Here is a 26,427-nt window from a genome sequence, read left to right on the forward strand (position 1 = left end):
CACAACCAGTGGTGCAGTATCCAGCAGGACTCTCAAACTACAAGCTCAATGGCACTCTATACTAGTCACTCAGCATATGCCAACCAATCGTACCCTAAAGTCTAAAACTCGGGGGTATCACCATACAACAAGGCATTCCCCGACAATTGTTTACACAGAAGGAAAAGGCCTCAGGCACACAAGGGGAGCAATTATTTGAGTTTCGTTCAGCTTGAGGAAACTGCCCCCATGACTTGGCTGCTACAGTAATACCAGGGGGCAACCAGATACACTGAACGAAGGAGGGATCACAGACCTCCAGAGACAACCAAGAAGGGGCTCCTTTTTGAAGGCAGCACGTGGAAAAGGCTCCAGGTGGCATGGGCTGGTGCACAGAACCAAATGAGCCCAATATGTCGCACAATGGCCCAACGGGGCAGACATAGGCGGTTTAGTCTAAAAGCCAAGAAACCTAGCAGAGCTCCATTGTAAAGAGCATAAAAACTGTTTTGGGTGGACTCGGGATGGGGGAAAGGGGAAACGTTTTGCAAGAATTATAATTACTTCTGAATCTGGGAGGGGGCTTGCTTGCTTGGAACCTCTCCCTAGAGTTCTGGATGAAAAGGAATCCAACACCCAGGCCCATTAATGTAACGCGAGACCCCATGTCTTGGGCCATCGAGGAATCAGGTACCGCAATCACCCCCCCAATGCAGGACAAACACCAGAGGACACCCTGCATGGAGGAGGCAGGCAAAGAAGAATGCCATCCAGAGGGGGTCGAGCAGCTGGGGGAGTGGGATCCCCGAGCTGCACCGCACAACAGGAGCCATGCCAGATGCCCGGGTGTTTGGTGGTAGCCCTGTAGAGGCAGGCACCTTTAAGAGAAAACACGAGTACTGTAGGGGTGCAAGCTCCGCCGCCCCCACCCCCCTAAAAAAAAAGCCTGAACCATTTCAAAAGGACACCCCCCCTTTTTTTTCAGGCTTTTATGAAAAGCACTCCGTAGACTGCATTTGTTCCTGTATAATCTGGGAGTGCACAGGACTCTATTAGTGTCTTAAAGACCGTTTATGGCCTCTTTGTTAAAGAAAGAGGCTGCCACGATTTACGGTTGTACAACGCTTTATTATAAGATGTTGTTCACACTGCTTTTTTCTTTCCCCAAGATGGTATGACTGATCAGGATTGCTCCCGAAAGGCTGCAATTCTTTTTAAGCACGTGTGGACATGGGTGCAGTTGTTGGATTAGTTACGGAAGTTTAGTGGTGGACTGATGTATTATAACATGATTCTGAGTGCACTGCAAAAGCCTGGTTACAGTTAAAAATGACAATGCCTTTAAGGACAAAAAAAAAACCCCATTAAATGGATTAAGAGGGTTGCATTGTAGCACCCCCGTTTTCATATACTGCTGATCTGTCAAAATACTTTAATCACGCAGAGGCACCGTGTCTGAAGCTTGGTGGCAAACCGATAAACTGGAATATCTTTGACCCCGACAGCTCTATCTACTTTACGAAATGAAGAACGACCCCAAAATTAATTCCTGCAAAACAAATTTTGGTATTTGGTAAATCCCAGAACTTATTTTAAAAATTGACGTTCTGGAAGAAGACACGCGGTGTAATGTTTAGCCATAACAATAGATAAAACTTTTAACTCCCCTTTTATTTTAGAATTAAAGGATCACACAATGCTGCAATCTGTTATAGATTTATTAAAGTTGATGAGGGTCAAGCCAACCTCTTAAGGCAATCTAAAGCAGACCCTTGTAATACGGCGCAATGGTGCTGCCTGGGTGATGGATCACTGACTTGGGGGGGGGGGGAAATTATATATGTGTGTGCCCCTTTTAAAAACAAATCTTTGTTAAAGCCATTTTCAATGGCGATTGGAATTCTCCGGCATTAACTGCAAGATATTATTGTACAACCTTAATACCCGCGAGACAACTTTTGCAAGTGCTCACTGTCCCCTGAACTGAATTCAGTAGCGGTTGTTGTAACGTCCTTCCACAGATTATTTGTAGATGTTGGTGGTGCTGTAAGAATATCCAAACGAGTTGTGGGTTTATTCTTTATACTGCCTGTGGCTTTGAAGTCCTATTTTAAAAGTCGCTTCTATGCAAGCCTGAGTAGATGCTTAATAAAGTATAATTTACTGCGTGTTAGTGCGCCACAATGGGCGGTTTGTTACTGGTGAGGTTATGGCCAGACCCATTTCCTTACAAAGAAACATGATCCAACTGTGCCAATTAGCTCTCTTTAGTGGGTAGGTGGTGAAAACTACGTACACTGGTGTTAGAGTTAAGTTGCTTGCCATTGTGGTTTATAAGCGGCTTTTAAATGGATAATCTTTTACTCAAATGCTGTTTTATGGCTGGTGCGCATGGACTCAAGGGTAGGGTGGATTTTAAGGTATTTTGAACTAACTGGTGGCATCAAATGGTTTAGAAAAAGCATTAACGTTTACAGCATTTAAATAAATAAAAAAATCTGCTCTATTAACAGATTCGTGTTCTGATCAACCACCTTCCCACATAGGCAGTAACTTAGCCTAAAACCTACTAATTAGAAGTACAAAACATCTATAAGGCGCCAGAATAAAAAAAAGAAAAGCAAGAACGTTATGAAGTTGTAAACAGCAACTGCATGTGGTCTTGACCAGATGCTTCCATCTTTTTCAGGCAATCTGTAAAAAAAAAAAAAAAAAAAAAAATTACGCGGGTACTTCGCCCAATTTCTCTGTGTAACAGTACTCTCATATAGACTGCAGAGAGCCACACGAGCATGCTGCAAAGTGTGCACAAAAGGGCATTCGTATTTCAGTGTGCCAACTCCAGAGGGAGTATTCCGGCCATTACTAGGAGGTTTAAAGGGTACAGGAGGCCAACTGGAAGGCAAGGCTAATCCACCAACAAATTACCTCAGGCGAAGACTGTCCCAACAGATCACCACTGTAGCAGTAGGCTCGGTTCTGCAAGAGGGCCTGGGCCTGCAAAAAGAGCAGATTCCTTTTATACAGTCGTGTACACACCTTGTGAGCAGCCCGTCAAACACACAATACACCCCACGAGAAGCAAGCTCCATTCAGCGGCCTAGCTTCCGTTTCTGTAGCAGCAGAGCCCTTCACGTACTGGAAGCAGGACCCCCACGGAGTAACTAGGATCGCAACTACTTCTGCTCATGCATCTTTAGAGATGCTCGTGGGTTTTTCTTCATAAATACTTAAGGGGCAGAAGCCTCAGACATATGCTCAAGTGAAAGGACAGCACAATGGGTCTACTCAGGGCACGTGCTTAGTGCACTGGGCGGTTTAGTAGGGTCACACCACCACCACCACCCAGGGCAGGAGCGCAATGGATGTGTGATCCAGGGGTCTACATCCTTTTTGGTAGCAAGAGCTACTTGTGATCAGTGAAAATTATCGTCAACCACTAAAGACTATACAACCCACACATTAACAACCCCTCGCAAATGTCCATTATTATGGAACAAAGGGATCCTCGGGTCACGAGCACGCAGTCTCGGGGGATGTCTGAACACGTGTACATGAGTGGGCTATGTGTAGACGTGACAGACTGCGTCGGGTGTGCCTTATTTTCTGTTACACGCATATATATATATATTTTTTTATTGAGACATTTTTAGAGCTACTGCTTCACCATGTGTAACAATTTTCTGCACTTTGGCCTGCTGTTTGGGAACAAAAAGATAATTACGGCGTTGACAAGCACTCTTAAGATTAACACCTTAGTGCTTTTATTTCTGTGCCTCACCAGGAGTCATAAAGTTGCCTCCAGCTCTGCTCCTTATCGCTCCATCTACAACCTGCCAAGGCAGACCAGGCTTCCCAGGACTTTAATAAAAAGGAAACCAGTAACCCGGCGTAGCCTGCGATGTACTGGTTGTCTAGTGCTCTCGGCAACGTCCTCACTGCTATCAGTTTTATTTGAGTGGTTCAATTAACCTCATCTAAGAGGATAGAAGTCCCTCTACCCCACAAAGCCAGTAGAAGCGTGTACTCTGCCCATACCTTACTAGTTTAACAAGGCCAGCAGTCTTCCAAGGAGCATTACCCGTTGATACTGCGACTTAATGCTGAAACCTGTACCATCTCCCAGCTGTTGAAAAAGATCTAGGTCAGAAAAGTCACAAGAAGCCTCAATGCCGCCCTCACCTAAAACATCCACAGTGCAAATCCTGCAAGCGCTTGATGTCCCACACTACCTCATTACAGCACATAGCTAGCCCGTCCGGGTAATACAAGAACTAACCTGCATTTATTTCATTACTACAGGACTTTAAAGCTTGCGCGCAAGCAAGTTACCTCAGAAAACAGGTCCGCTTGCCCATGAACTAGTCATGTGCAGCGTTCGCCTTGAAGTCCCTGGTGGTCTTTTCTTTCCATGAAGGTTGCAGTAGTTTCCGTGGCGTAGCCGACCGTTCTTACAAGTCTGAGGCATTCACAAGCCACGACCAGCCTTGTCCTTTGCAGTTAGGCCCTACGTGTTAACGGACTTACATGCTACCCAAATACACATTTGGCACTATTCACACGCACCCTCAGGTGAACACGGTCAGTTTGAACAGCTACTTCAGCACGAAACTAAACCAAAGCCTACATGCATCGCAAAGAGGCCTTCGTGTGCTTAGTCCGCACTGAAGTGATGCGAGAAAATCCGTTTAGTCTGGAACGGTAGTGGGGCCCAGCCACCCAGTACGGAAGTTAATCGATTACTGGTGGCCCAGGGAACTTGCCACTTCAGAATTTTTTTGAGTAAGTGTGCACATACAGAATCCCATACTTTGAACGTTGTGAAGGCGCTTTGTTGCAAATCTAAAGCAATGAAGGAGTTAAAATTACAATCCTCCATTTTTTGTTTACAAAATGGCCATGTGCCAAAGGAAACCTAAATGTGTAACGTGTATATACAGACATGTCATGTGGTGTAGCGCAACAAATAGAAAAGAACAGATGTAAGTTTCAAATTTTTAATAGGCTCCGTGAAGCCACCACGAAATTGAACGTATACAGCTTTTAACCAATCCAAAAATTCACTTTTTAAAGGCAAGAAACAAAAAAAAAAATCGAGACCTTCCATAGGAGGTCTTGATAGTACAAGGAATGTAGCAAGGAGACCTGCGGCAACACAGGCTCTTTCAGTATGCATTAATTGTAAAACGGCAACACTGATGCACTCGGCTTGCAGGAAAATATACGGTGTACACAACAGGTAACATTAGAAAGTTCTGGCCGTAAAGTAATCTGGGCCATATAGTCTGCTCGGGGAAAAAAATACCGAGTTCGTGTACAGAACTGTTCAAGAAATCAATTGCATATTTTACAAGAGCAGACAAACTTATTACAGTAAAAAAAGGAGGTGCGGCACAACGAATCAGCGAGGCTCCGAAAATCTTTATAAATACAGCCATTGGAAGGACGATCTTGAGTCAGGAAGGTTTTTATCGTTGCGAGCTGAGGACAAGAAGCAGGCAGATTGTAAAGGCACTGAATGCAGTCTGGCTAACATGCAAGTGAGATCAAAAGCTGTGAGCCCCAAGGATTTCAAGCGCGGCGCGCCCCAGGCCACCCCGGACCCCGCCCCGGGCCGCAGCAAAGCTCACCGCTCAGTTGTCGTAGCTGTCCCGGTAGGAGCCCCCTCCGTAGCCGCTGCTCCGGCCGCTGCCGCCGCTGGGGAGAGAAAGAGGCGCCGTTAGTGAGTGCAAGCGACGCGGCTGGTGATGCAGCCCAAGACCCGGAGCCCCCTCACCTGCTGTAGGAGTCCCTGGAGCTGTACCCGCCCCCGTATCCGCCGCCACCGCCGTATCCGCTCCGGGACTCGAAGCGGCTGCTGCCGCCGTAGCTGTCTCCTGCGAGGGAGAAAGGGAGCGTTAGGGTCGGGCCGGGACAGCGCTAGCTCGGGAGCGCGGCCTCGGGGTCTCATCCTTACCTCGTCCCCGGCCGCCGCGGGAGTAGCCCCGGCCGCCGCCTCGGCCGCCGCGGCTCCGGTCGGACTTCCCGGCCTGGTCCACGCGGATCTGCCGGCCGTCCAGGGTCTTGCCGTCCATTCCCTTCAGCGCGTCCTTGGCGTCCTCCTGGTTCTCGTAGGTGACGAAGCCGAAGCCGCGGGAGCGCTGCGTCTCCCGGTCCTTGATCACCACCACTGCGGGGAGAGGAGAGCGGGTCAGAGAGGCGCGGGACGGGCCCCGGAGATCAGGAGAGAGGGGGGGGGGGGGGCGGAGATCAGGAGGGGGCGCGGGACGGGCCCCGGAGATCAGGAGAGAAGGGGGGGGCGCGGGACGGGCCCCGGAGATCAGGAGAGAGGGGGGGGGCGGAGATCAGGAGGGGGCGCGGGACGGGCCCCGGAGATCAGGAGAGAAGGGGGGGGCGCGGGACGGGCCCCGGAGATCAGGAGAGAAGGGGGGGGCGCGGGACGGGCCCCGGAGATCAGGAGAGAAGGGGGGGCGGAGATCAGGAGGGGGCGCGGGACGGGCCCCGGAGATCAGGAGAGAAGGGGGGGGGCGGGACGGGCCCCGGAGATCAGGAGAGAGGGGGGGGGGCGGAGATCAGGAGGGGGCGCGGGACGGGCCCCGGAGATCAGGAGAGAAGGGGGGGCGCGGGACGGGCCCCGGAGATCAGGAGAGAGAGAGGGGGGGGCGCGGGACGGGCCCCGGAGATCAGGAGAGAGAGAGGGGGGGGCGCGGGACGGGCCCCGGAGATCAGGAGAGAGAGAGGGGGGGGCGCGGGACGGGCCCCGGAGATCAGGAGAGAGAGAGGGGGGGCGCGGGACGGGCCCCGGAGATCAGGAGAGAGAGAGGGGGGCGCGGGACGGGCCCCGGAGATCAGGAGAGAGAGAGGGGGGGGCGCGGGACGGGCCCCGGAGATCAGGAGAGAGAGAGGGGGGGGCGCGGGACGGGCCCCGGAGATCAGGAGAGAGAGGAGGGGGGGCGCGGGACGGGCCCCGGAGATCAGGAGAGAGAGAGGGGGGGCGCGGGACGGGCCCCGGAGATCAGGAGAGAGAGAGGGGGGGCGCGGGACGGGCCCCGGAGATCAGGAGAGAGAGAGGGGGGGGCGCGGGACGGGCCCCGGAGATCAGGAGAGAGAGAGGGGGGGGCGCGGGACGGGCCCCGGAGATCAGGAGAGAGAGAGGGGGGGGCGCGGGACGGGCCCCGGAGATCAGGAGAGAGAGAGGGGGGGCGCGGGACGGGCCCCGGAGATCAGGGGAGAGAGAGAAGGGGGGGGCGCGGGACGGGCCCCGGAGATCGGGAGAGAGAGAAGGGGGGGGCGCGGGACGGGCCCCGGAGATCAGGAGAGAGAGAGGGGGGGCGCGGGACGGGCCCCGGAGATCAGGAGAGAGAGAGGGGGGGGCGCGGGACGGGCCCCGGAGATCAGGAGAGAGAGGGGGGGCGCGGGACGGGCCCCGGAGATCAGGAGAGAGAGAGGAGGGGGGGCGCGGGACGGGCCCCAGAGATCGGGAGAGAAGGGGGGGGCGCGGGACGGGCCCCGGAGATCAGGAGAGAGAGGGACAAAGACACACAGGAACGGGGGGGGGGGCTCGCGACGGAGCGCTCACGTCCCCGGGACTCTCCACAGGGGCCAGGAGAGGGACAGCAACCCCCGGGAGTCCCAGCGGGGCGGTTAGCCGCCTCACCTTCCACGATGGCGCCATATTTGCCGAACTGCTGCTCCAGGTCCTGCTCGTTGGTGTCGAAGCTCAGTCCGCCAACGAAGATCTTACCCTCATCCGAAGCCATATTTCTGCAATAGAAAGACGGGACGCGGTGAGGAGAGGTGCAGAGAGGCTCTCGGGCCCCGGCGCCGCTCACAAAATGGCGGCGGCCGCCATCTCGCGCCTGTGGCGCACTTCGGGCACGTGACGCGGCCGCCATCTTGAGGCGCGCGACAGCATCCACCGCCTCCCAACGGACAACGGCTGCCGCCCTACAGCGGCCCCAGCAGCTAGCGCCTCCACCCAACACAAAGCGCCTCTTAACTCGCTCCCACCAAAACACAGGCCAAGCATAGATCTCCCTACCGCCCTCACAGGAAGGGATCCAAACTATTAAACGACCCAGCGATTCACCCATACGAAACAAAGGCGCTGTAAGAGGCGCACAGTATCGGGGGAGCCCCGCAGACACACAGGCGGCCCTCACATACCTGCTGGTAGTTCACTCTCAGGAAGCTGGTGCGCAGACAGTCAGGAAGCGAAGACTGCGACAACACCGTCCACTCCCTTATAAAGGACAAGCCACGCCCAGTAACGTAATGACATCGGCAGCGCACATGACGCCCCCAACCCAGTAACAGTCGGTGAAAGTGAAAAAGGACTGGGTGAAGAGTGCAGCGCCGCGCCTGGACTGGTGGACGTCCCTCGGCGGGAACGCCCCCTGTGACGTCCACCGCTGCCATAGGCTACCTGCAGTGCTTGTCTGAAGAGGGGGCGTCACCTGCTGGGGAGGGGCGGCCTCAGCTCAGCGCGCTGCACCCAAGGGTGGGTTACCTCACCCATGTGCAATAATAACCTCTAAGGCACCCCCCCCGTGCACTCCCGGGCAGCCTCACCCAAGGGTCACCCCCCCCCCCCGTGCACTCCCCAGCAGCCTCACCCAAGGGTCACCCCCCCCCCCCCGTGCACTCCCCAGCAGCCTCACCCAAGGGTCACCCCCCCCCTCTCCCGTGCAGAGCCGCACTCCCCAGCAGCCTCACCCAAGGGTCACCCCCCCCCCCCTCTCCCGTGCAGAGCCGCACTCCCCAGCAGCCTCACCCAAGGGTGGGTTACCTCACCCATGTGCAATAATAACCTCTAAGGCACCCCCCCCCGTGCACTCCCGGGCAGCCTCACCCAAGGGTCACCCCCCCCCCCCGTGCACTCCCGGGCAGCCTCACCCAAGGGTCACCCCCCCCCCCTCCCGTGCACTCCCCAGCAGCCTCACCCAAGGGTCACCCCCCCCCCTCCCGTGCACTCCCCAGCAGCCTCACCCAAGGGTCACCCCCCCCCCCCCCCCCCGTGCACTCCCGGGCAGCCTCACCCAAGGGTCACCCCCCCCCCCCCCGTGCACTCCCGGGCAGCCTCACCCAAGGGTCACCCCCCCCCCCCCCGTGCACTCCCGGGCAGCCTCACCCAAGGGTCACCCCCCCCCGTGCAGCCTCACCCAAGGGTCACCCCCCCCCCCCCCCCGTGCACTCCCGGGCAGCCTCACCCAAGGGTCACCCCCCCCCCCCTCCCGTGCACTCCCCAGCAGCCTCACCCAAGGGTCACCCCCCCCCTCTCCCGTGCAGAGCCGCACTCCCCAGCAGCCTCACCCAAGGGTCACCCCCCCGTGCAGCCTCACCCAAGGGTCACCCCCCCCGTGCAGCCTCACCCAAGGGTCACCCCCCGTGCACTCCCGGGCAGCCTCACCCAAGGGTCACCCCCCCCCGTGCAGCCTCACCCAAGGGTCACCCCCCCCCCCTCTCCCGTGCAGAGCCGCACTCCCCAGCAGCCTCACCCAAGGGTCACCCCCCCGTGCACTCCCGGGCAGCCTCACCCAAGGGTCACCCCCCCCGTGCACTCCCGGGCAGCCTGACCCAAGGGTCACCCCCCGTGCACTCCCGGGCAGCCTCACCCAAGGGTCACCCCCCCCGTGCAGCCTCACCCAAGGGTCACCCCCTCTCCCGTGCAGAGCCGCACTCCCCAGCAGCCTCACCCAAGGGTCACCCCCCCACCGTGCAGCCTCACCCAAGGGTCACCCCCTCTCCCGTGCAGAGCCGCACTCCCCAGCAGCCTCACCCAAGGGTCACCCCCCCACCGTGCAGCCTCACCCAAGGGTCACCCCCCCCGTGCACTCCCGGGCAGCCTCACCCAAGGGTCACCCCCCCGTGCAGCCTCACCCAAGGGTCACCCCCCCCCTTCCGTGCAGAGCCGCACTCCCCAGCAGCCTCACCCAAGGGTCACCCCCCCCGTGCAGCCTCACCCAAGGGTCACCCCCCCCCCCTCTCCCGTGCAGAGCCGCACTCCCCAGCAGCCTCACCCAAGGGTCACCCCCCCGTGCAGCCTCACCCAAGGGTCACCCCCCCCCCTCTCCCGTGCAGAGCCGCACTCCCCAGCAGCCTCACCCAAGGGTCACCCCCCCCGTGCACTCCCCAGCAGCCTCACCCAAGGGTCACCCCCCCGTGCAGCCTCACCCAAGGGTCACCCCCCCCCCTCTCCCGTGCAGAGCCGCACTCCCCAGCAGCCTCACCCAAGGGTCACCCCCCCGTGCAGCCTCACCCAAGGGTCATCCCCCCCCCTCTCCCGTGCAGAGCCGCACTCCCCAGCAGCCTCACCCAAGGGTCACCCCCCCCCGTACAGCCTCACCCAAGGGTCACCCCCCCCCCCTCTCCCGTGCAGAGCCGCACTCCCCAGCAGCCTCACCCAAGGGTCACCCCCCCCGTGCAGCCTCACCCAAGGGTCACCCCCCCCCCTCTCCCGTGCAGAGCCGCACTCCCCGTGCAGCCTCACCCAAGGGTCACCCCCCCGTGCAGCCTCACCCAAGGGTCACCCCCCCCCGTGCAGCCTCACCCAAGGGTCACCCCCCCGTGCACTCCCGGGCAGCCTCACCCAAGGGTCACCCCCCCGTGCAGCCTCACCCAAGGGTCACCCCCCCCCCCTCTCCCGTGCAGAGCCGCACTCCCCAGCAGCCTCACCCAAGGGTCACCCCCCCCCGTGCAGCCTCACCCAAGGGTCACCCCCCCCCCCCTCTCCCGTGCAGAGCCGCACTCCCCAGCAGCCTCACCCAAGGGTCACCCCCCCGTGCAGCCTCACCCAAGGGTCACCCCCCCCCCTCTCCCGTGCAGAGCCGCACTCCCCAGCAGCCTCACCCAAGGGTCACCCCCCCGTACAGCCTCACCCAAGGGTCACCCCCCCCCCTCTCCCGTGCAGAGCCGCACTCCCCAGCAGCCTCACCCAAGGGTCACCCCCCCCCGTGCAGCCTCACCCAAGGGTCACCCCCCCCCTCTCCCGTGCAGAGCCGCACTCCCCAGCAGCCTCACCCAAGGGTCACCCCCCCGTGCAGCCTCACCCAAGGGTCACCCCCCCCCCTCTCCCGTGCAGAGCCGCACTCCCCAGCAGCCTCACCCAAGGGTCACCCCCCGTGCACTCCCGGGCAGCCTCACCCAAGGGTCACCCCCCCCCGTGCACTCCCGGGCAGCCTCACCCAAGGGTCACCCCCGTGCACTCCCGGGCAGCCTCACCCAAGGGTCACCCCCCCCGTGCACTCCCGGGCAGCCTCACCCAAGGGTCACCCCCCCCGTGCAGCCTCACCCAAGGGTCACCCCCTCTCCCGTGCAGAGCCGCACTCCCCAGCAGCCTCACCCAAGGGTCACCCCCCCCGTGCAGCCTCACCCAAGGGTCACCCCCCCCGTGCACTCCCGGGCAGCCTCACCCAAGGGTCACCCCCCCCCCGTGCAGCCTCACCCAAGGGTCACCCCCCCCCCCTCTCCCGTGCAGAGCCGCACTCCCCAGCACTCCCCAGCACTCCCCAGCAGCCTCACCCAACCGCCAGGGCCAACGACCGCGGGAGCACCGCCAACAGGCTGGCGGTGCTCCCATGGGCATTCTGACCGCGGCGGTACAGCCGCGGTCAGAAACGGAAAACCAGCGGTGTACCGCCGGTTTCCCACTGCCCTGGGGAATCCTCCATGGCGGCGCAGCTTGCTGCGCCGCCATGGGGATTCCGACTCCCATTACCGCCATCCTGTTCCTGGCGGTCGTGGCCGCCAGGAACAGGATGGCGGTAAAGGGTGTCGTGGGGCCCCTGCAGTGCCCATGCCAATGGCATGGGCACTGCAGGGGCCCCCGTAACAGGGCCCCACCAAGATTTTCAGTGTCTGCCATGCAGACACTGAAAATCGCGACGGTGCAACTGCACCTGTCGCACCCCTTCCACTCCGCCAGCTCCATTCAGAGCCGGCATCCTCATGGAAGGGTGTTTCCCGCTGGGCGGGCGGGCGACCTTCTGACGGTCGCCCGCCCAGCGGGAAACCCAGAATACCCGCGGTGGTCTTTTGACCGCGCAGCGGTATTCTGGAGGTTCCAGCCAGGCCGGCGGCATTCCGCCGCCGGCCAGGGTCAGAATGACCCCTAAGTGTTGGTCGGTGTAAGGAGGAAATTTAGCGTGGCATCAAGGACAAAATCAGAATGGAGTCCGATCCATCAGGCTATGACGCAGTAGGCTCGAACAGGCTCAAGGAGGGCCCGACCCCCCGAAAGGGCGTTTCCTTGATCCCGAATGTACTATCAGATCGAGTGCAGAAGAAGCCGCGTTCGAAACAACACCGACCGTATGAGAGAAGTTTGATATAATTTAGAGTTTCCGAATCGAAAGTCCCGGAGCGAGAGGGAACACGTCCGAACCCGACAGTGGAAAGAAAAAAAATCAAACAAAGGAGTCGATACCCATGCACACTATCACTGAGGGGACAAGTCACTCGATCCCGTGACTAGAAAAAAGACTTCCTCGAATAAAATCAACTTGCAACACTCCGAGCCCAACACGAGATGGCAAGATATGCACAGCATGTGTATCTGCAGCTACACATGTCATCAAACATATATAGTGTGTGCTTACCTCCAGTTGGGGGGGGGGGGACTGCCTTTAAGTATTCTATTGTTGTGTTACTATAATAAAGTATCTTTATTTTTGTAACAATGTGTGGTTCTTTCATGTGTGTTAAGTTGCCGTGTGACTATAGAGGTATTGCATAAGCTTCACATGTGTCCTAGATAAGTCTTGGCTGCTCATCCAGAGCTACCTCTAGAGAGACCTGGCTTCCTAGACACTGCCTGCACTTCACTAATAGGGGATCCCTGGAACTGGTAGAAGGTGATAACACCATAGGTGTTCACCACACACCAGGGCAGCTTCCTACAGTATTTACCTTCAGGAGTAGTTTTGCAGCTTGAACAATTTGCTAGTGTATTATTCCACCATCTAGTGGTTGGGTCCGCAATTCTGTGGTGTTTTTAGGGGCGAGCGCAAAGCACTCTGTCCCTCTTCTAATCTCTCTTTAGGGGGATTTTTAACTACGCCCATGTTACGTCAGTCACTTTCATTGGTTCGAGAGCTTGTCTTTTAAAATCCACTTGTTTTCATTCGTGAAAGGCATGCATATGTCATGCCTTTTCTTATGTTTAGCCCTATTCAAGATCACCAGTAAACTACTGGAAACATACGATGCTCCATGTTTTCTGTATGGTTTCTGGAATACTTTTTCTCTTTACTTTACAGTGCGATCACGCTGTGTTTTACACAGAGATATTGCACTAGTTTTGTTTTTCATTTACTGTGGCAATAAAAGTCCGGTTAGGAGTTTACAACGCTAATAGCTTTAACTCGACGTAATGCGAGACCCGTTGCATTGCAAATGCTTGGTTTTCTTGGCAGTCGATTGAAAAGACCGGCACGCCTCACAGCTTTCCTCACGATGTCCCAGAGAAAAGCAGAGATTACAGACTAAGGGGGTCATTCTGACCCTGGCGGTAAAATCCGCCAGGGCCAACCTCAGCGGCACGGGGGCGTCCGGGTGCAGAGTGCAAACAGGCGTCAGGTTTTGTGTAGAAAGCAATGGGGAGACCCGGGGGTCTCTTCAATGATGCAGACAGGCACAGGGGGGGCTCCTCGGGGTAGCCACCACCTGGGCTAGGCAGAGGGTCACCTGGGGGGTCGTTCCTGCACTGGAGTTTGGTTCCTTCAGGTCCTGGGGGCTGCGGGTGCAGTGTTGGTTCCAGGCGTCGGGTCCCTTGTTACAGGCAGTCGCGGTCAGGGGGAGCCTCTGAATTTCCTCTGCAGGCGTCGCTGTGGGGGCTCAGGGGGGTCGTCTCTGGCTACTCACGGGCTCGCAGTCGCCGGGGAGTCCTCCCTGTAGTGTTGGCTTTCCGCAGGTCGAGCCGGGGGCGTCGGGTGCAGAGTGGAAAGTCTCACGCTTCCGGCAGGAAACGCGAAGTCTTTGGAAGTTGTTTCTTTGTTGCAAGAAAGTTGCAGGTTGTTGAACAGGGCTGCTGTTCACAGGAGTTTCTTGGTCCTTGGTTGCAGGGCAGTCCTCTGAGGCTTCAGAGGTCGCTGGTCCCTGTCGGATGCGTAGCTGGTGGCAGGTTTTCGAATCGAGAGACAGGCGTGTAGGGCTGGGGCCAAAGCAGTTGTCGTCTTCCGTCTTTTCTGCAGGCTTGTAGGTCAGCAGTCCTTGTTTCTTCAGGTTGCAGGAATCTGATTTCCTAGGTTCTGGGGTGCCCCTAAATACTAGATTTTGGGGTGTGTTTATGTCTGGGAGGGCAGTAGCCAATAGCTAATGTCCTAGAGGGTGGCTACACCCTCTTTGTGCCTCCTCCCTGTGGGGAGGGGGGCACATCCCTAATCCTATTGGGGGAATCCCCCAATCTCGAGATGGAGGATTTCTAAAAGCAGGGGTCACCTCAGCTCAGGACACCTTAGGGGCTGTCCTGACTGGTGGGTGACTCCTCCTTGTTTTTCTCATTATCATCCCTGGACTTGCCGCCAAAAGTGGGGGCTGTGCCCAGGGGGCGGGCATCTCCACTAGCTGGAGTGCCCTGGGGCATTGTAACACGAAGCTTGAGCCTTTGAGGCTCACTGCTAGGTGTTACAGTTCCTGAAGGGGGGAGGTGTTAAGCATCTCCACCCAGTGCAGGCTTTGTTTCTGTCCTCAGAGAGCACAAAGGCTCTCACCCCAGGGGGTCAGAAACTCATCTCTCAGCAGCAGGCTGGCATAGACCAGTCAGTCCTGCACTGAAGGATTGGGTAAAATACAGGGGGCATGTTGTGCATATTTTAATAAATCCAACACTGGCATCAGTGTGGGTTTATTATTCTGAGACGTTTGATACCAAACTTCCCAGTATTCAGTGTAGCCATTATGGAGCTGTGGAGTTCGTTTTTGACAAACTCCCAGACCATATACTTAACATGGCCACACTGTACTTACAAGGTCTAAGAATAAACTTAGACACTGTAGGGGCATATTGCTCATGCAGCTATGCCCTCACCCGTGGTATAGAGCACCCTGCCTTAGGGCTGTAAGGCCTGCTAGAGGGATGACTTACCTATGCCACAGGCAGCATTTTGTGTCCATGGCATCCTGAGGGGGATGCCATGTCGACTTTGCCTTTTTCTCCCCACCAACACACACAATCTGCAATGGCAGTGTGCATGTGTTAGGTGAGGGGTCCCTTAGGGTGGCACAACATATGCTGCAGCCCTTAGGGACCTTCCCTGGTCACAGAGCCCTTGGTACCACTGGTACCTTTTACAAGGGACTTATCTGTGTGCCAGGGGTGTGCCAATAGTGGAAACAATGGTACATTTTAGGTGAAAGAACACTGGTGCTGGGGCCTGGTTAGCTGGGTCCCAGCACACTTCTCAGTCAAGTCAGCATCAGTATCAGGCAAAAAGTGGGGGCAACTGCAACAGGGAGCCATTTCCTTACATGGTTCTTCTGCCTGCACCCCCTCCAGCCGTACCCTGCGCTTGTCTGGTGCCCCTTGTATCAGGCTGCTGTATACAGCACTGTCGCCAGGTGATGAGGCTCTGAAGGGGTGGTGTCTCCTCCTTCCGCTGGGGCATGGGTACTCGCAAACATTTTCCAAAGAGCCACAAAGTTTAGTCTGTGGTGTGACCGAGGACCGCACTGATGGCAGCAAGGTGGCAGCTTGGTTAACTACAGGAAAGAGAAGCATGTACATCTAGTGGCTGAATTGCACAACGTGAAACCAGAAAACCTGCACTCAATCCCGCCTTCCCCACTTGACCAAATTGTGTAATTCTTTGCAATTGTTTTATTTCACTTTTCTTTTATTATCATATATTAGATGATTTCAAAATACATGACTTCAGAATGTGCACTGTATAAAATCTTCTCCTGTGTTTGATTTAATAAACGTTAATGTTGTTTGCGTATAATAGCAACACAGACCACTCAAAGGGAGCACATAATAATTGACTTGTCTCTTAGTTCTCTATTGGCATTGTATTCAGGGGGAGGTACCAATGCTTCTAAATGCATGTTTGAAAACTATAACTTAAAAAAAAAATACTTCTCAATGCAATCCACTGATGAATTAAGGTGAAATGGTTCTACATTTGTTTAATTATGAAGACACTTTATCATATTTTTACACTTCTGCTGTAAGACATCCCAAAATGAAGGTATTCATAACGCTAAGTGGTGCAGGACACCCTAGTTACTTCTTCTGTTTAACATCAATTAACCTTTAAATAAATGCTTGTTAGTTTATTTGGATATTTGTAATATTGGAGCTGAGTAAACAGCAGCCCACTGCTGATGGTGAGCAGGGGGCTGCAGGTAATGGGCCGTACTTTGAGCATCATGTAGGAAGTTGGCTCTCTATGTGCTATTTCAAAGTAAGGAATAGCATGCACAGAGTCCAAGGGTTCCCCTTAGAGGTAAAATAGTGGTAAAAAGAGATAATACTAATGCTCTATTTTGTGGTAGTGTGGTCGAGCAGTAGGCTTATCCAAGGAGTAGTGTTAAGCATTTGTTGTACATACACACAGGCAATAAATGAGGAACACACACTCAGAGACAAATCCAGCCAATAGGTTTTGTTATAGAAAAATATATTTTCTTAGTTTATTTTAAGAACCACAGGTTAACATTTTACATGTAATATCTCATTTGAAAGGTATTGCAGGTAAGTACTTTAGGAACTTTGAATCATTTCATTAGCATGTATACTTTTTACATAAAACACAATAAGCTGTTTTAAAAGTGGACACAGTGCAATTTTCACAGTTCCTGGGGGAGGTAAAGTAATGTTAGTTTTAACAGGTAAGTAAGTCACTTACAGGTTTCAGTTTTTGGTCCAAGGTAGCCCACCGTTGGGGGTTCAGAGCAACCCCAAAGTTATCACACCAGCAGCTCAGGGCCGGTCAGGTGCAAAGGTCAAAGAGGTGCCCAAAACACATAGGCTTCAATGGAGAGAAGGGGGTGCCCCGGTTCCAGTCTGCCAGCAGGTAAGTACCTGCGTCTTCGGAGGGCAGACCAGGGGGGTTTTGTAGGGCACCGGAGGGGACACAAGTCAGCACAAAAAGTACACCCTCAGCAGCGCGGGGGCGGCCGGGTGCAGTGTGCAAACACGCGTCGGGTTTACAATGGTTTTCAATGAGAGATCAAGGGATCTCTTCAGCGTCGCAGGCAGGCAAGGGGGGGGGCTCCTCGGGGTAGCCACCACCTGGGCAAGGGAGAGGGCTTCCTGGGGGTCACTCCTGCACAGGAGTTCCGTTCCTTTAGGTGCCGGGGGCTGCGGGTGCAGGGTCTTTTCCAGCCGTCGGGAATTGGAGTTCAGACAGTCGCGGTCAGGGGGAGCCTGGGGATTCCCTCTGCAGGCGTCGCTGTGGGGGCTCAGGGGGGACAACTTTGGTTACTCACAGTCGTAGAGTCGCTGGAGGGTCCTCCCTGAAGCGTTGTTTCTCCACCAGTCGAGTCGGGGTCGCCGGGTGCAGTGTTGCAAGTCTCACGCTTCTTGCGGGGAGTTGCAGGGGTCTTTAAATCTGCTACTTGGAACAAAGTTGCAGTTCTTTTGGAGCAGTGCCGCTGTCCTCTGGAGTTTCTAGTCTTTCTTGAAGCAGGGCAGTCCTCAGAGGATTCAGAGGTCGCTGGTCCCTTGGAAAGCGTCGCTGGAGCAGGTTTCTTTGGAAGGCAGGAGACAGGCCGGTAGGACTGGGGCCAAAGCAGTTGGTGTCTTCTGTTCTTCCTCTGCTGGGGTTTTTCAGCTCAGCAGTCCTCTTCTTCTTGTAGTTTCAGGAATCTAAATTCTTAGGTTCAGGGAAGCCCTTAAATACTAAATTTAAGGGCGTGTTTAGGTCTGGGGGGTTAGTAGCCAATGGCTACTAGCCCTGAGGGTGGGTACACCCTCTTTGTGCCTCCTCCCAAGGGGAGGGGGTCACAATCCTATCCCTATTGGGGGAATCCTCCTTCTACAAGATGGAGGATTTCTAAAAGTCAGAGTCACCTCCGCTCAGGACACCTTAGGGGCTGTCCTGACTGGCCAGTGACTCCTCCTTGTTTTTCTCATTATCTCTCCTGGACTTGCCGCCAAAAGTGGGGGCTGGGTCCAGGGGGCGGGCATCTCCACTAGCTGGAGTGCCCTGGGGCATTGTAACACGAAGCTTGAGCCTTTGAAGCTCACTGCTAGGTGTTACAGTTCCTGCAGGGGGGAGGTGTGAAGCACCTCCACCCAGAGCAGGCTTTGTTTCTGTCCTCAGAGAGCACAAAGGCTCTCACCGCATGGGGTCAGAAACTCGTCTCTCAGCAGCAGGCTGGCAGAGACCAGTCAGTCCTGCACTGAACAATTGGGTAAAATACAGGGGGCATCTCTAAGATGCCCTCTGTGTGCATTTTTTAATAAATCCAACACTGGCATCAGTGTGGGTTTATTATTCTGAGAAGTTTGATACCAAACTTCCCAGTTTTCAGTGTAGCCATTATGGAGCTGTGGAGTTCGTTTTTGACAGACTCCCAGCCCATATACTCTTATGGCTACCCTGCACTTACAATGTCTAAGGTTTTGCTTAGACACTGTAGGGGCATAGTGCTCATGCACCTATGCCCTCACCTGTGGTATAGTGCACCCTGCCTTAGGGCTGTAAGGCCTGCTAGAGGGGTGACTTACCTATGCCACAGGCAGTGTGAGGTTGGCATGGCACCCTGAGGGGAGTGCCATGTCGACTTAGTAATTTTCTCCCCACCAGCACACACAAGCTGGCAAGCAGTGTGTCTGTGCTGAGTGAGGGGTCCCTAGGGTGGCATGAGACATGCTGCAGCCCTTAGAGACCTTCCCTGGCATCAGGGCCCTTGGTACCAGGGGTACCAGTTACAAGGGACTTACCTAGGTGCCAGGGTTGTGCCAATTGTGGAAACAATGGTACATTTTAGGTGAAAGAACACTGGTGCTGGGGCCTGGTTAGCAGGGTCCCAGCACACTTCTCAGTCAAGTCAGCATCAGTATCAGGCAAAAAGTGGGGGGTAACTGCAACAGGGAGCCATTTCTTTACACAAGCCCCCCCCCCCAGCCCACAGGCCAGGAGACTCAGCCAAAGCTGGGAGAGTCTTCCTAGTCTGTCAGGCGAGGAAGAGTAGAGGAAATAGGCTGGTTTGTTGCAGGGCCTACTCTGCCTTACATCCTCCTGTTCAGGTCATTCCCTCTGGGGAACTGACCCACTTCCACAGTGATAGGACCTAGTCTGAACTGCCTCTTGTCTGTGCTTTTTATGTCTTCACCCATTCTCTCTATTTTGGGGTTAGAGGTATCCACCTCTGCTAATCTTATCTTAGCCAGGGTCACCCCTAGCTTACCCAAAGAGGTTACCCAGAGCTGGAGTAACCCCACCATTACCAACAGGGTCAGGGGGCCTAACTTGCTATTTAGCATGGGGTCAGACCACCATGCCAAGGATAGTGCAGCCATAAAGGCTAACACCCAGCAGAGGCCACTGACAGCTGTCAGTGCCCAGAACCACACCTTTAGCTCTTCACCTACAAGGGAAGGGGCTAAGTTACAGGCTTCTTTGGGTTCAGGGTGCCTGTCTGCTGTATTAGAGTGGGGGGTTACCACATCTTGTAGTAAACACCCTTCTTCCACTCTTTCTTCTGTTAGCTGAGGAGCCACCCACTCAGGCTTAACAGTTGCCTGACTAGCCAGGACTTCTTGTGGGTCAGGTTGGACTTTATCAGAGCCACTTTTGGAGTTCTCCCCTACTGGAGCAGAATCTCCTTGGCTTGCTGGAACCTTGGCTAAAGGTTGTCCACCTTTCCTACTCTGTTTCCTTTTCTTTTTCTTCTGGGGCCTACTTGCATTTACTGCAGAGGCTGGCACTCCAGAATCCTTGGGAGAGGACTGGCACTGGACCAGTTCCTCTCTTGGGCTCTGACTAACCTCTGGGTAGTCATTTCCAAGGAGACAATCAAGGGGGAGGTCTGTACTGACTACCACCCTTCTCCAGCTAAAAGTCCCACCCACTTCTATGGGCACAAAAGCCACAGGCCTATCAGTGACCCTGTCTGGGCTAACTCTTACTCTGGCCATCTCACCTGGGATGTACTGGTTTGAGAACACCAGCCTGTCATGCACAATAGTGTGACTGGCACAAGTGTCTCTCAGGGCAGTGGCTGGGATTCCATTCACCAGTAGGTGGTGGAAGTGTCTACTTCCCTCTGGAACCTCCAACTCACCTGTTGGGCCCTTTTTCCAGTTGAAGGCTATGAAGACCTCCTCATCTGAGGAGTCATCCCCAATGGCTACACTGGTCACCCCTGGGATTTTGCTAGGGGGTTTGTTTTTGGGACAAGAAGTGTCCTTGGTGTGGTGCCCTGTCTGTCTACAGTTATGGCACCATGCCTTAGTGGCATCCCAGTTCTTACCCTGGTACCCACCTTTGTTTTGGGTTGTGTCTCGGGGCCCACCCACCTGGTCTGGTTTTTGGGGGCCTACAGAGGACTCTTTTTCTTTGTTTCTAGTGTCACCCACTTTCTCCTGGGGAGGCTTTGTAACCCATTTCTTTTGGTCACCCCCACTGGAAGTTTTGGTTACCCTAGTCTTGACCCAGTGGTCTGCCTTCTTTCCCAATTCTTGGGGAGAAATTGGACCTAGGTCTACCAGATACTGATACAACTTTTCATTGAAGCAATTACTTAAAATGTGTTCATTCATAAACAAATTATAAAGCCCAACATAGTCATGCACTTCATTTCCAGTTACCCAACCATCCAGTGTTTTCACTGAGTAGTCTACAAAATCAACCCAGGTCTGGCTCGAGGATTTTTGAGCCCCCCTGAATCTAATTCTATACTCCTCAGTGGAGAATCCAAAGCCCTCAATCAGGGTACCCTTCATGAGGTCATAAGATTCTGCATCTTTTCCAGAGAGTGTGAGGAGTCTATCCCTACACTTTCCAGTGAACATTTCCCAAAGGAGAGCACCCCAGTGAGATCTGTTTACTTTTCTGGTTACACAAGCCCTCTCAAAAGCTGTGAACCATTTGGTGATGTCATCACCATCTTCATATTTAGTTACAATCCCTTTGGGGATTTTCAACATGTCAGGAGAATCTCTGGCCCTAGTTATGTTGCTGCCACCATTGATGGGTCCTAGGCCCATCTCTTGTCTTTCCCTTTCTATGGCTAGGATCTGTCTTTCCAAAGCCAATCTTTTGGTCATCCTGGCTAACTGGATGTCCTCTTCACTGGGGTTATCCTCAGTGATTTCAGAGAGGTTGGTCCCTCCTGTGAGGGAGCCAGCATCTCTGACTATTATTGTTGGAGTCAGGGCTTGAGAAGCCCTGTTCTCCCTAGATAGGACTGGTGGGGGGAATCACCCTCCAAGTCACTATCATCATCCTCTGTGTTGCCATCCACAGAGGGGTTGGCTCTTTCAAACTCTGCCAACAGCTCCTGGAGCTGTAGTTTGGAAGGTCTGGAGCCCATTGCTATATTCTTTAGTTTACAGAGTGACCTTAGCTCTCTCATCTGAAGATGGAGGTAAGGTGTGGTGTCGAGTTCCACCACATTCACATCTGTGCTAGACATTATGCTTCTAAAAGTTGAAATACTTTTTAAGAAACTAAAACTAGTTCTAGAATCTAATTCAAACTTTTACCAAACTTTTAAACTCTAAAAGAAATGCTAACAGGGACTAACACAAGGCCCTAGCAGGACTTTTAAGAATTTAGAAAAATTTCAAATTGCAAAAATCAATTCCTAATGACAATTTTTGGAATTTGTCGTGTGATCAGGTATTGGCTGAGTAGTCCAGCAAATGCAAAGTCTTGTACCCACCGCTGATCCACCAATGTAGGAAGTTGGCTCTGTATGGGCTATTTCAAAGTAAGGAATAGCATGCACAGAGTCCAAGGGTTCCCCTTAGAGGTAAAATAGTGGTAAAAAGAGATAATACTAATGCTCTATTTTGTGGTAGTGTGGTCGAGCAGTAGGCTTATCCAAGGAGTAGTGTTAAGCATTTGTTGTACATACACACAGGCAATAAATGAGGAACACACACTCAGAGACAAATCCAGCCAATAGGTTTTGTTATAGAAAAATATATTTTCTTAGTTTATTTTAAGAACCACAGGTTAACATTTTACATGTAATATCTCATTTGAAAGGTATTGCAGGTAAGTACTTTAGGAACTTTAAATCATTTCATTAGCATGTATACTTTTTACATAAAACACAATAAGCTGTTTTAAAAGTGGACACAGTGCAATTTTCACAGTTCCTGGGGGAGGTAAAGTAATGTTAGTTTTAACAGGTAAGTAAGTCACTTACAGGTTTCAGTTTTTGGTCCAAGGTAGCCCACCGTTGGGGGTTCAGAGCAACCCCAAAGTTATCACACCAGCAGCTCAGGGCCGGTCAGGTGCAAAGGTCAAAGTGGTGCCCAAAACACATAGGCTTCAATGGAGAGAAGGGGGTGCCCCGGTTCCAGTCTGCCAGCAGGTAAGTACCCGCGTCTTCGGAGGGCAGACCAGGGGGGTTTTGTAGGGCACCGGGGGGGGGACACAAGTCAGCACAAAAAGTACACCCTCAGCAGCGCGGGGGCGGCCGGGTGCAGTGTGCAAACACGCGTCGGGTTTACAATGGTTTTCAATGAGAGATCAAGGGATCTCTTCAGCGTCGCAGGCAGGCAAGGGGGGGGGGGGCTCCTCGGGGTAGCCACCACCTGGGCAAGGGAGAGGGCTTCCTGGGGGTCACTCCTGCACAGGAGTTCCGTTCCTTTAGGTGCTGGGGGCTGCGGGTGCAGGGTCTTTTCCAGCCGTCGGGAATTGGAGTTCAGACAGTCGCGGTCAGGGGGAGCCTGGGGATTCCCTCTGCAGGCGTCGCTGTGGGGGCTCACGGGGGACAACTTTGGTTACTCACAGTCGTAGAGTCGCCGGAGGGTCCTCCCTGAAGCGTTGTTTCTCCACCAGTCGAGTCGGGGTCGCCGGGTGCAGTGTTGCAAGTCTCACGCTTCTTGCGGGGAGTTGCAGGGGTCTTTAAATCTGCTACTTGGAACAAAGTTGCAGTTCTTTTGGAGCAGTGCCGCTGTCCTCGGGAGTTTCTAGTCTTTCTTGAAGCAGGGCAGTCCTCAGAGGATTCAGAGGTCGCTGGTCCCTTGGAAAGCATAGCTGGAGCAGGTTTCTTTGGAAGGCAGGAGACAGGCCGGTAGGACTGGGGCCAAAGCAGTTGGTGTCTTCTGTTCTTCCTCTGCAGGGGTTTTTCAGCTCAGCAGTCCTCTTCTTCTTGTAGTTTCAGGAATCTAAATTCTTAGGTTCAGGGAAGCCCTTAAATAATAAATTTAAGGGCGTGTTTAGGTCTGGGGGGTTAGTAGCCAATGGCTACTAGCCCTGAGGGTAGGTACACCCTCTTTGTGCCTCCTCCCAAGGGGAGGGGATCACAATCCTATCCCTATTGGGGGAATCCTCCTTCTACAAGATGGAGGATTTCTAAAAGTCAGAGTCACCTCAGCTCAGGACACCTTAGGGGCTGTCCTGACTGGCCAGTGACTCCTCCTTGTTTTTCTCATTATCTCTCCTGGACTTGCCGCCAAAAGTGGGGGCTGGGTCCAGGGGGCGGGCATCTCCACTAGCTGGAGTGCCCTGGGGCATTGTAACACGAAGCTTGAGCCTTTGAAGCTCACTGCTAGGGGTTACAGTTCCTGCAGGGGGGAGGTGTGAAGCACCTCCACCCAGAGCAGGCTTTGTTTCTGTCCTCAGAGAGCACAAAGGCTCTCACCGCATGGGGTCAGAAACTCGTCTCTCAGCAGCAGGCTGGCAGAGACCAGTCAGTCCTGCACTGAACAATTGGGTAAAATACAGGGGGCATCTCTAAGATGCCCTCTGTGTGCATTTTTTAATAAATCCAACACTGGCATCAGTGTGGGTTTATTATTCTGAGAAGTTTGATACCAAACTTCCCAGTTTTCAGTGTAGCCATTATGGAGCTGTGGAGTTCGTTTTTGACAGACTCCCAGCCCATATACTCTTATGGCTACCCTGCACTGACAATGTCTAAGGTTTTGCTTAGACACTGTAGGGGCATAGTGCTCATGCACCTATGCCCTCACCTGTGGTATAGTGCACCCTGCCTTAGGGCTGTAAGGCCTGCTAGAGGGGTGACTTACCTATGCCACAGGCAGTGTGAGGTTGGCATGGCACCCTGAGGGGAGTGCCATGTCGACTTAGTAATTTTCTCCCCACCAGCACACACAAGCTGGCAAGCAGTGTGTCTGTGCTGAGTGAGGGGTCCCTAGGGTGGCATGAGACATGCTGCAGCCCTTAGAGACCTTCCCTGGCATCAGGGCCCTTGGTACCAGGGGTACCAGTTACAAGGGACTTACCTAGGTGCCAGGGTTGTGCCAATTGTGGAAACAATGGTACATTTTAGGTGAAAGAACACTGGTGCTGGGGCCTGGTTAGCAGGGTCCCAGCACACTTCTCAGTCAAGTCAGCATCAGTATCAGGCAAAAAGTGGGGGGTAACTGCAACAGGGAGCCATTTCTTTACACATCACTTCTCTGGGGAGTCAGCCTCCATGTCCTGCCACCTCTCCTCCTCTGGTTCTTGCAGAAAAGCCTGGTCAAACTACCCTTCTTACTCTTCTTAGAAGAGTCCCTCCTCTTCGAAGCTCAGGTGTTGTTAGACTCCATTTCTATTCTATTTCTACCCGCTGTATTTAAGTGGCGCTCCAATGGGTTGCAGTATCCCTTAAGGGAATCGCCGGGCTCCCTATTTATGTTTGAGGGCCTCCATTTCTGCTTCGAGTCAGAGTTTTTCCAATCTGGTTTTGAGCTCTTCATTGTTGGAGTGGAGGCTGCCCTCTCTCAATGCTCCTTTTCCCACTCAATCACTTTTCAGTGTTGTAGTTAGTTCCAAGGGTTTTCTGCAATGGGTGAATTTGACTTTGACCCTTGATCACCATTTCTTTGGTGTAGTCAGGGAAGCCTTGGGTTTCGAGTGTGAAGGTCACGGCTTGTTCCCTGTGTTATCTAGCACGTCTCCGACTTCTCCTTTGAGGATTTATGTTATTTGTGCTTGTAGAGCGCATGATACTCAGAGCGCTAACTTCACCGCTCCAGCGATTAAACTGCGATCTTATACTATTTATTAAAAAAAGTTGTAAGGCAAGGAGCTTTGGTAAAGATGTAAGACTATGGGGTAGGGAGTTCCACGCTTTAGTAGTTCCCAGTGTAAAACTTCGGCCTTAAATCTGGGGATGACAAGGGTTTTTAACGCAGCTGATCGTACGTTCCTTGCTGAAGTGTGCCACTTAAGGTTTTTCAAATATGCAGGCTCCATGCTATGCAGACCTTTGTATGTAGTATATAGGGCTTTAAAAGTATTCTGTGTTTGACGGGAGGCCAGTGCAGGTTCTTAAGGGCTTTAGAGGTGGAATGAAACGTAACAATTTTATAAATCAACCTTGCTGCGGCATTCTGCATCGTTTGTAACCTGTTCACCAGTTGGTGTTTCACATTGGCTATAGCAAAAGTCAAGCTTAGTAAACTAATAACTATGTTCTGAAGATCAGTAGGAATAAAGGGAAGAATCTTTTTTATTTTCTTCAGCACATAAAACGCAGAGGGGACCGCTGCATTTATTTCATCGGTGTATTTTAATTTGTTATCAATTAAAACTCTTCAGTTCCTGGCTTTGCAGACCAGAGTAGGGAGTGGGCCCGATTTTTGATGCCACCAAGCTACAGACCAGAAGGAGGTTTGTTTACCAAACAGGAGAACCTCTGTCTTTCCTGAATTTAGTTCAAGCAGGTTTTATTCATCCAGTCACTGACATTTCTTAGCTTTTTCTCTCGGTTTTCATGACTCGCTCAGCATTTGAGTTTTTTCTGATGCTTCATCCGTTCCTTTGGTGTTCCTTCATTGCTAGGGAGGTCGAGCTCCCTTAAGGATGTTTTGCTGGTATCCTCACGTAATGCGTCCACCTATGTTTTTCCCTTGTTTTCAAGGTCCTTGGTTGGAATTCAGCTTATGCGTCACAGCCCGTGGCATCATGATCATTTGGTAAAGCCAGGTTGCAGACCTTGTGGCTGTCTTTCTGAAAGTATTTGTAGTACCACTTGGTGCAAAATCTAAAGGGGTAGACCCATTCCCTACCTTCAATCTCCGCCCTGTGCACGAGGTCTCCCTGACAGAAGTTTTTTGCCAGTGGGAATTCTCCTCTGATGTATTTACTGTAAATATTGCTTTGGTTGTCTCCAAAATCACTCTGCGTAGGAAAATGGCTCCCTGTTGCAGTTACCCCCCACTTTTTGCCTTATAGTCATGCTGACTTGACTGAGAAGTGTGCTGGGACCCTGCTAACCAGGCCTCAGCACCAGTGTTCTTTCACTACAAATGTACCATTGTTTCCACAATTGGCACACCCCTGGCACACAGATAAGTCCCTTTTAAAAGGTACC

The 26,427-nt window shown here is 53.5% G+C and overlaps 1 protein-coding gene across 2 annotated transcripts; it reads right to left on the bottom strand.

Annotated features, from left to right (window-relative positions):
• Window positions 1-1,086: 1,086 nt before the first annotated feature.
• Window positions 1,087-8,283, bottom strand: LOC138267883 (cold-inducible RNA-binding protein-like). 2 transcript variants are annotated; one of them, XR_011199889.1, is made up of 7 exons: window positions 8,146-8,283; window positions 7,637-7,743; window positions 5,936-6,148; window positions 5,756-5,855; window positions 5,610-5,676; window positions 2,908-2,976; window positions 1,087-2,673 (listed from the first exon to the last, which is right to left on the bottom strand). XR_011199889.1 is itself a non-coding variant. In XM_069217117.1 (6 exons), the coding sequence occupies exons 2-5, from the start codon at window positions 7,737-7,739 to the stop codon at window positions 5,613-5,615; spliced, it is 480 nt and encodes a 159-aa protein (XP_069073218.1). In that variant the 5' UTR covers window positions 7,740-7,743; window positions 8,146-8,283; the 3' UTR covers window positions 4,963-5,460; window positions 5,610-5,612. The 2 variants fall into 2 exon arrangements, 1 of the variants encoding a protein (XP_069073218.1); XM_069217117.1 differs by lacking the exons at window positions 1,087-2,673; window positions 2,908-2,976 and adding an exon at window positions 4,963-5,460.
• Between the last annotated feature and the right edge of the window lie 18,144 nt (window positions 8,284-26,427).

Source organism: Pleurodeles waltl, chromosome 12, assembly GCF_031143425.1.
Source record: "Pleurodeles waltl isolate 20211129_DDA chromosome 12, aPleWal1.hap1.20221129, whole genome shotgun sequence".
NCBI lineage: Eukaryota > Metazoa > Chordata > Amphibia > Caudata > Salamandridae > Pleurodeles > Pleurodeles waltl.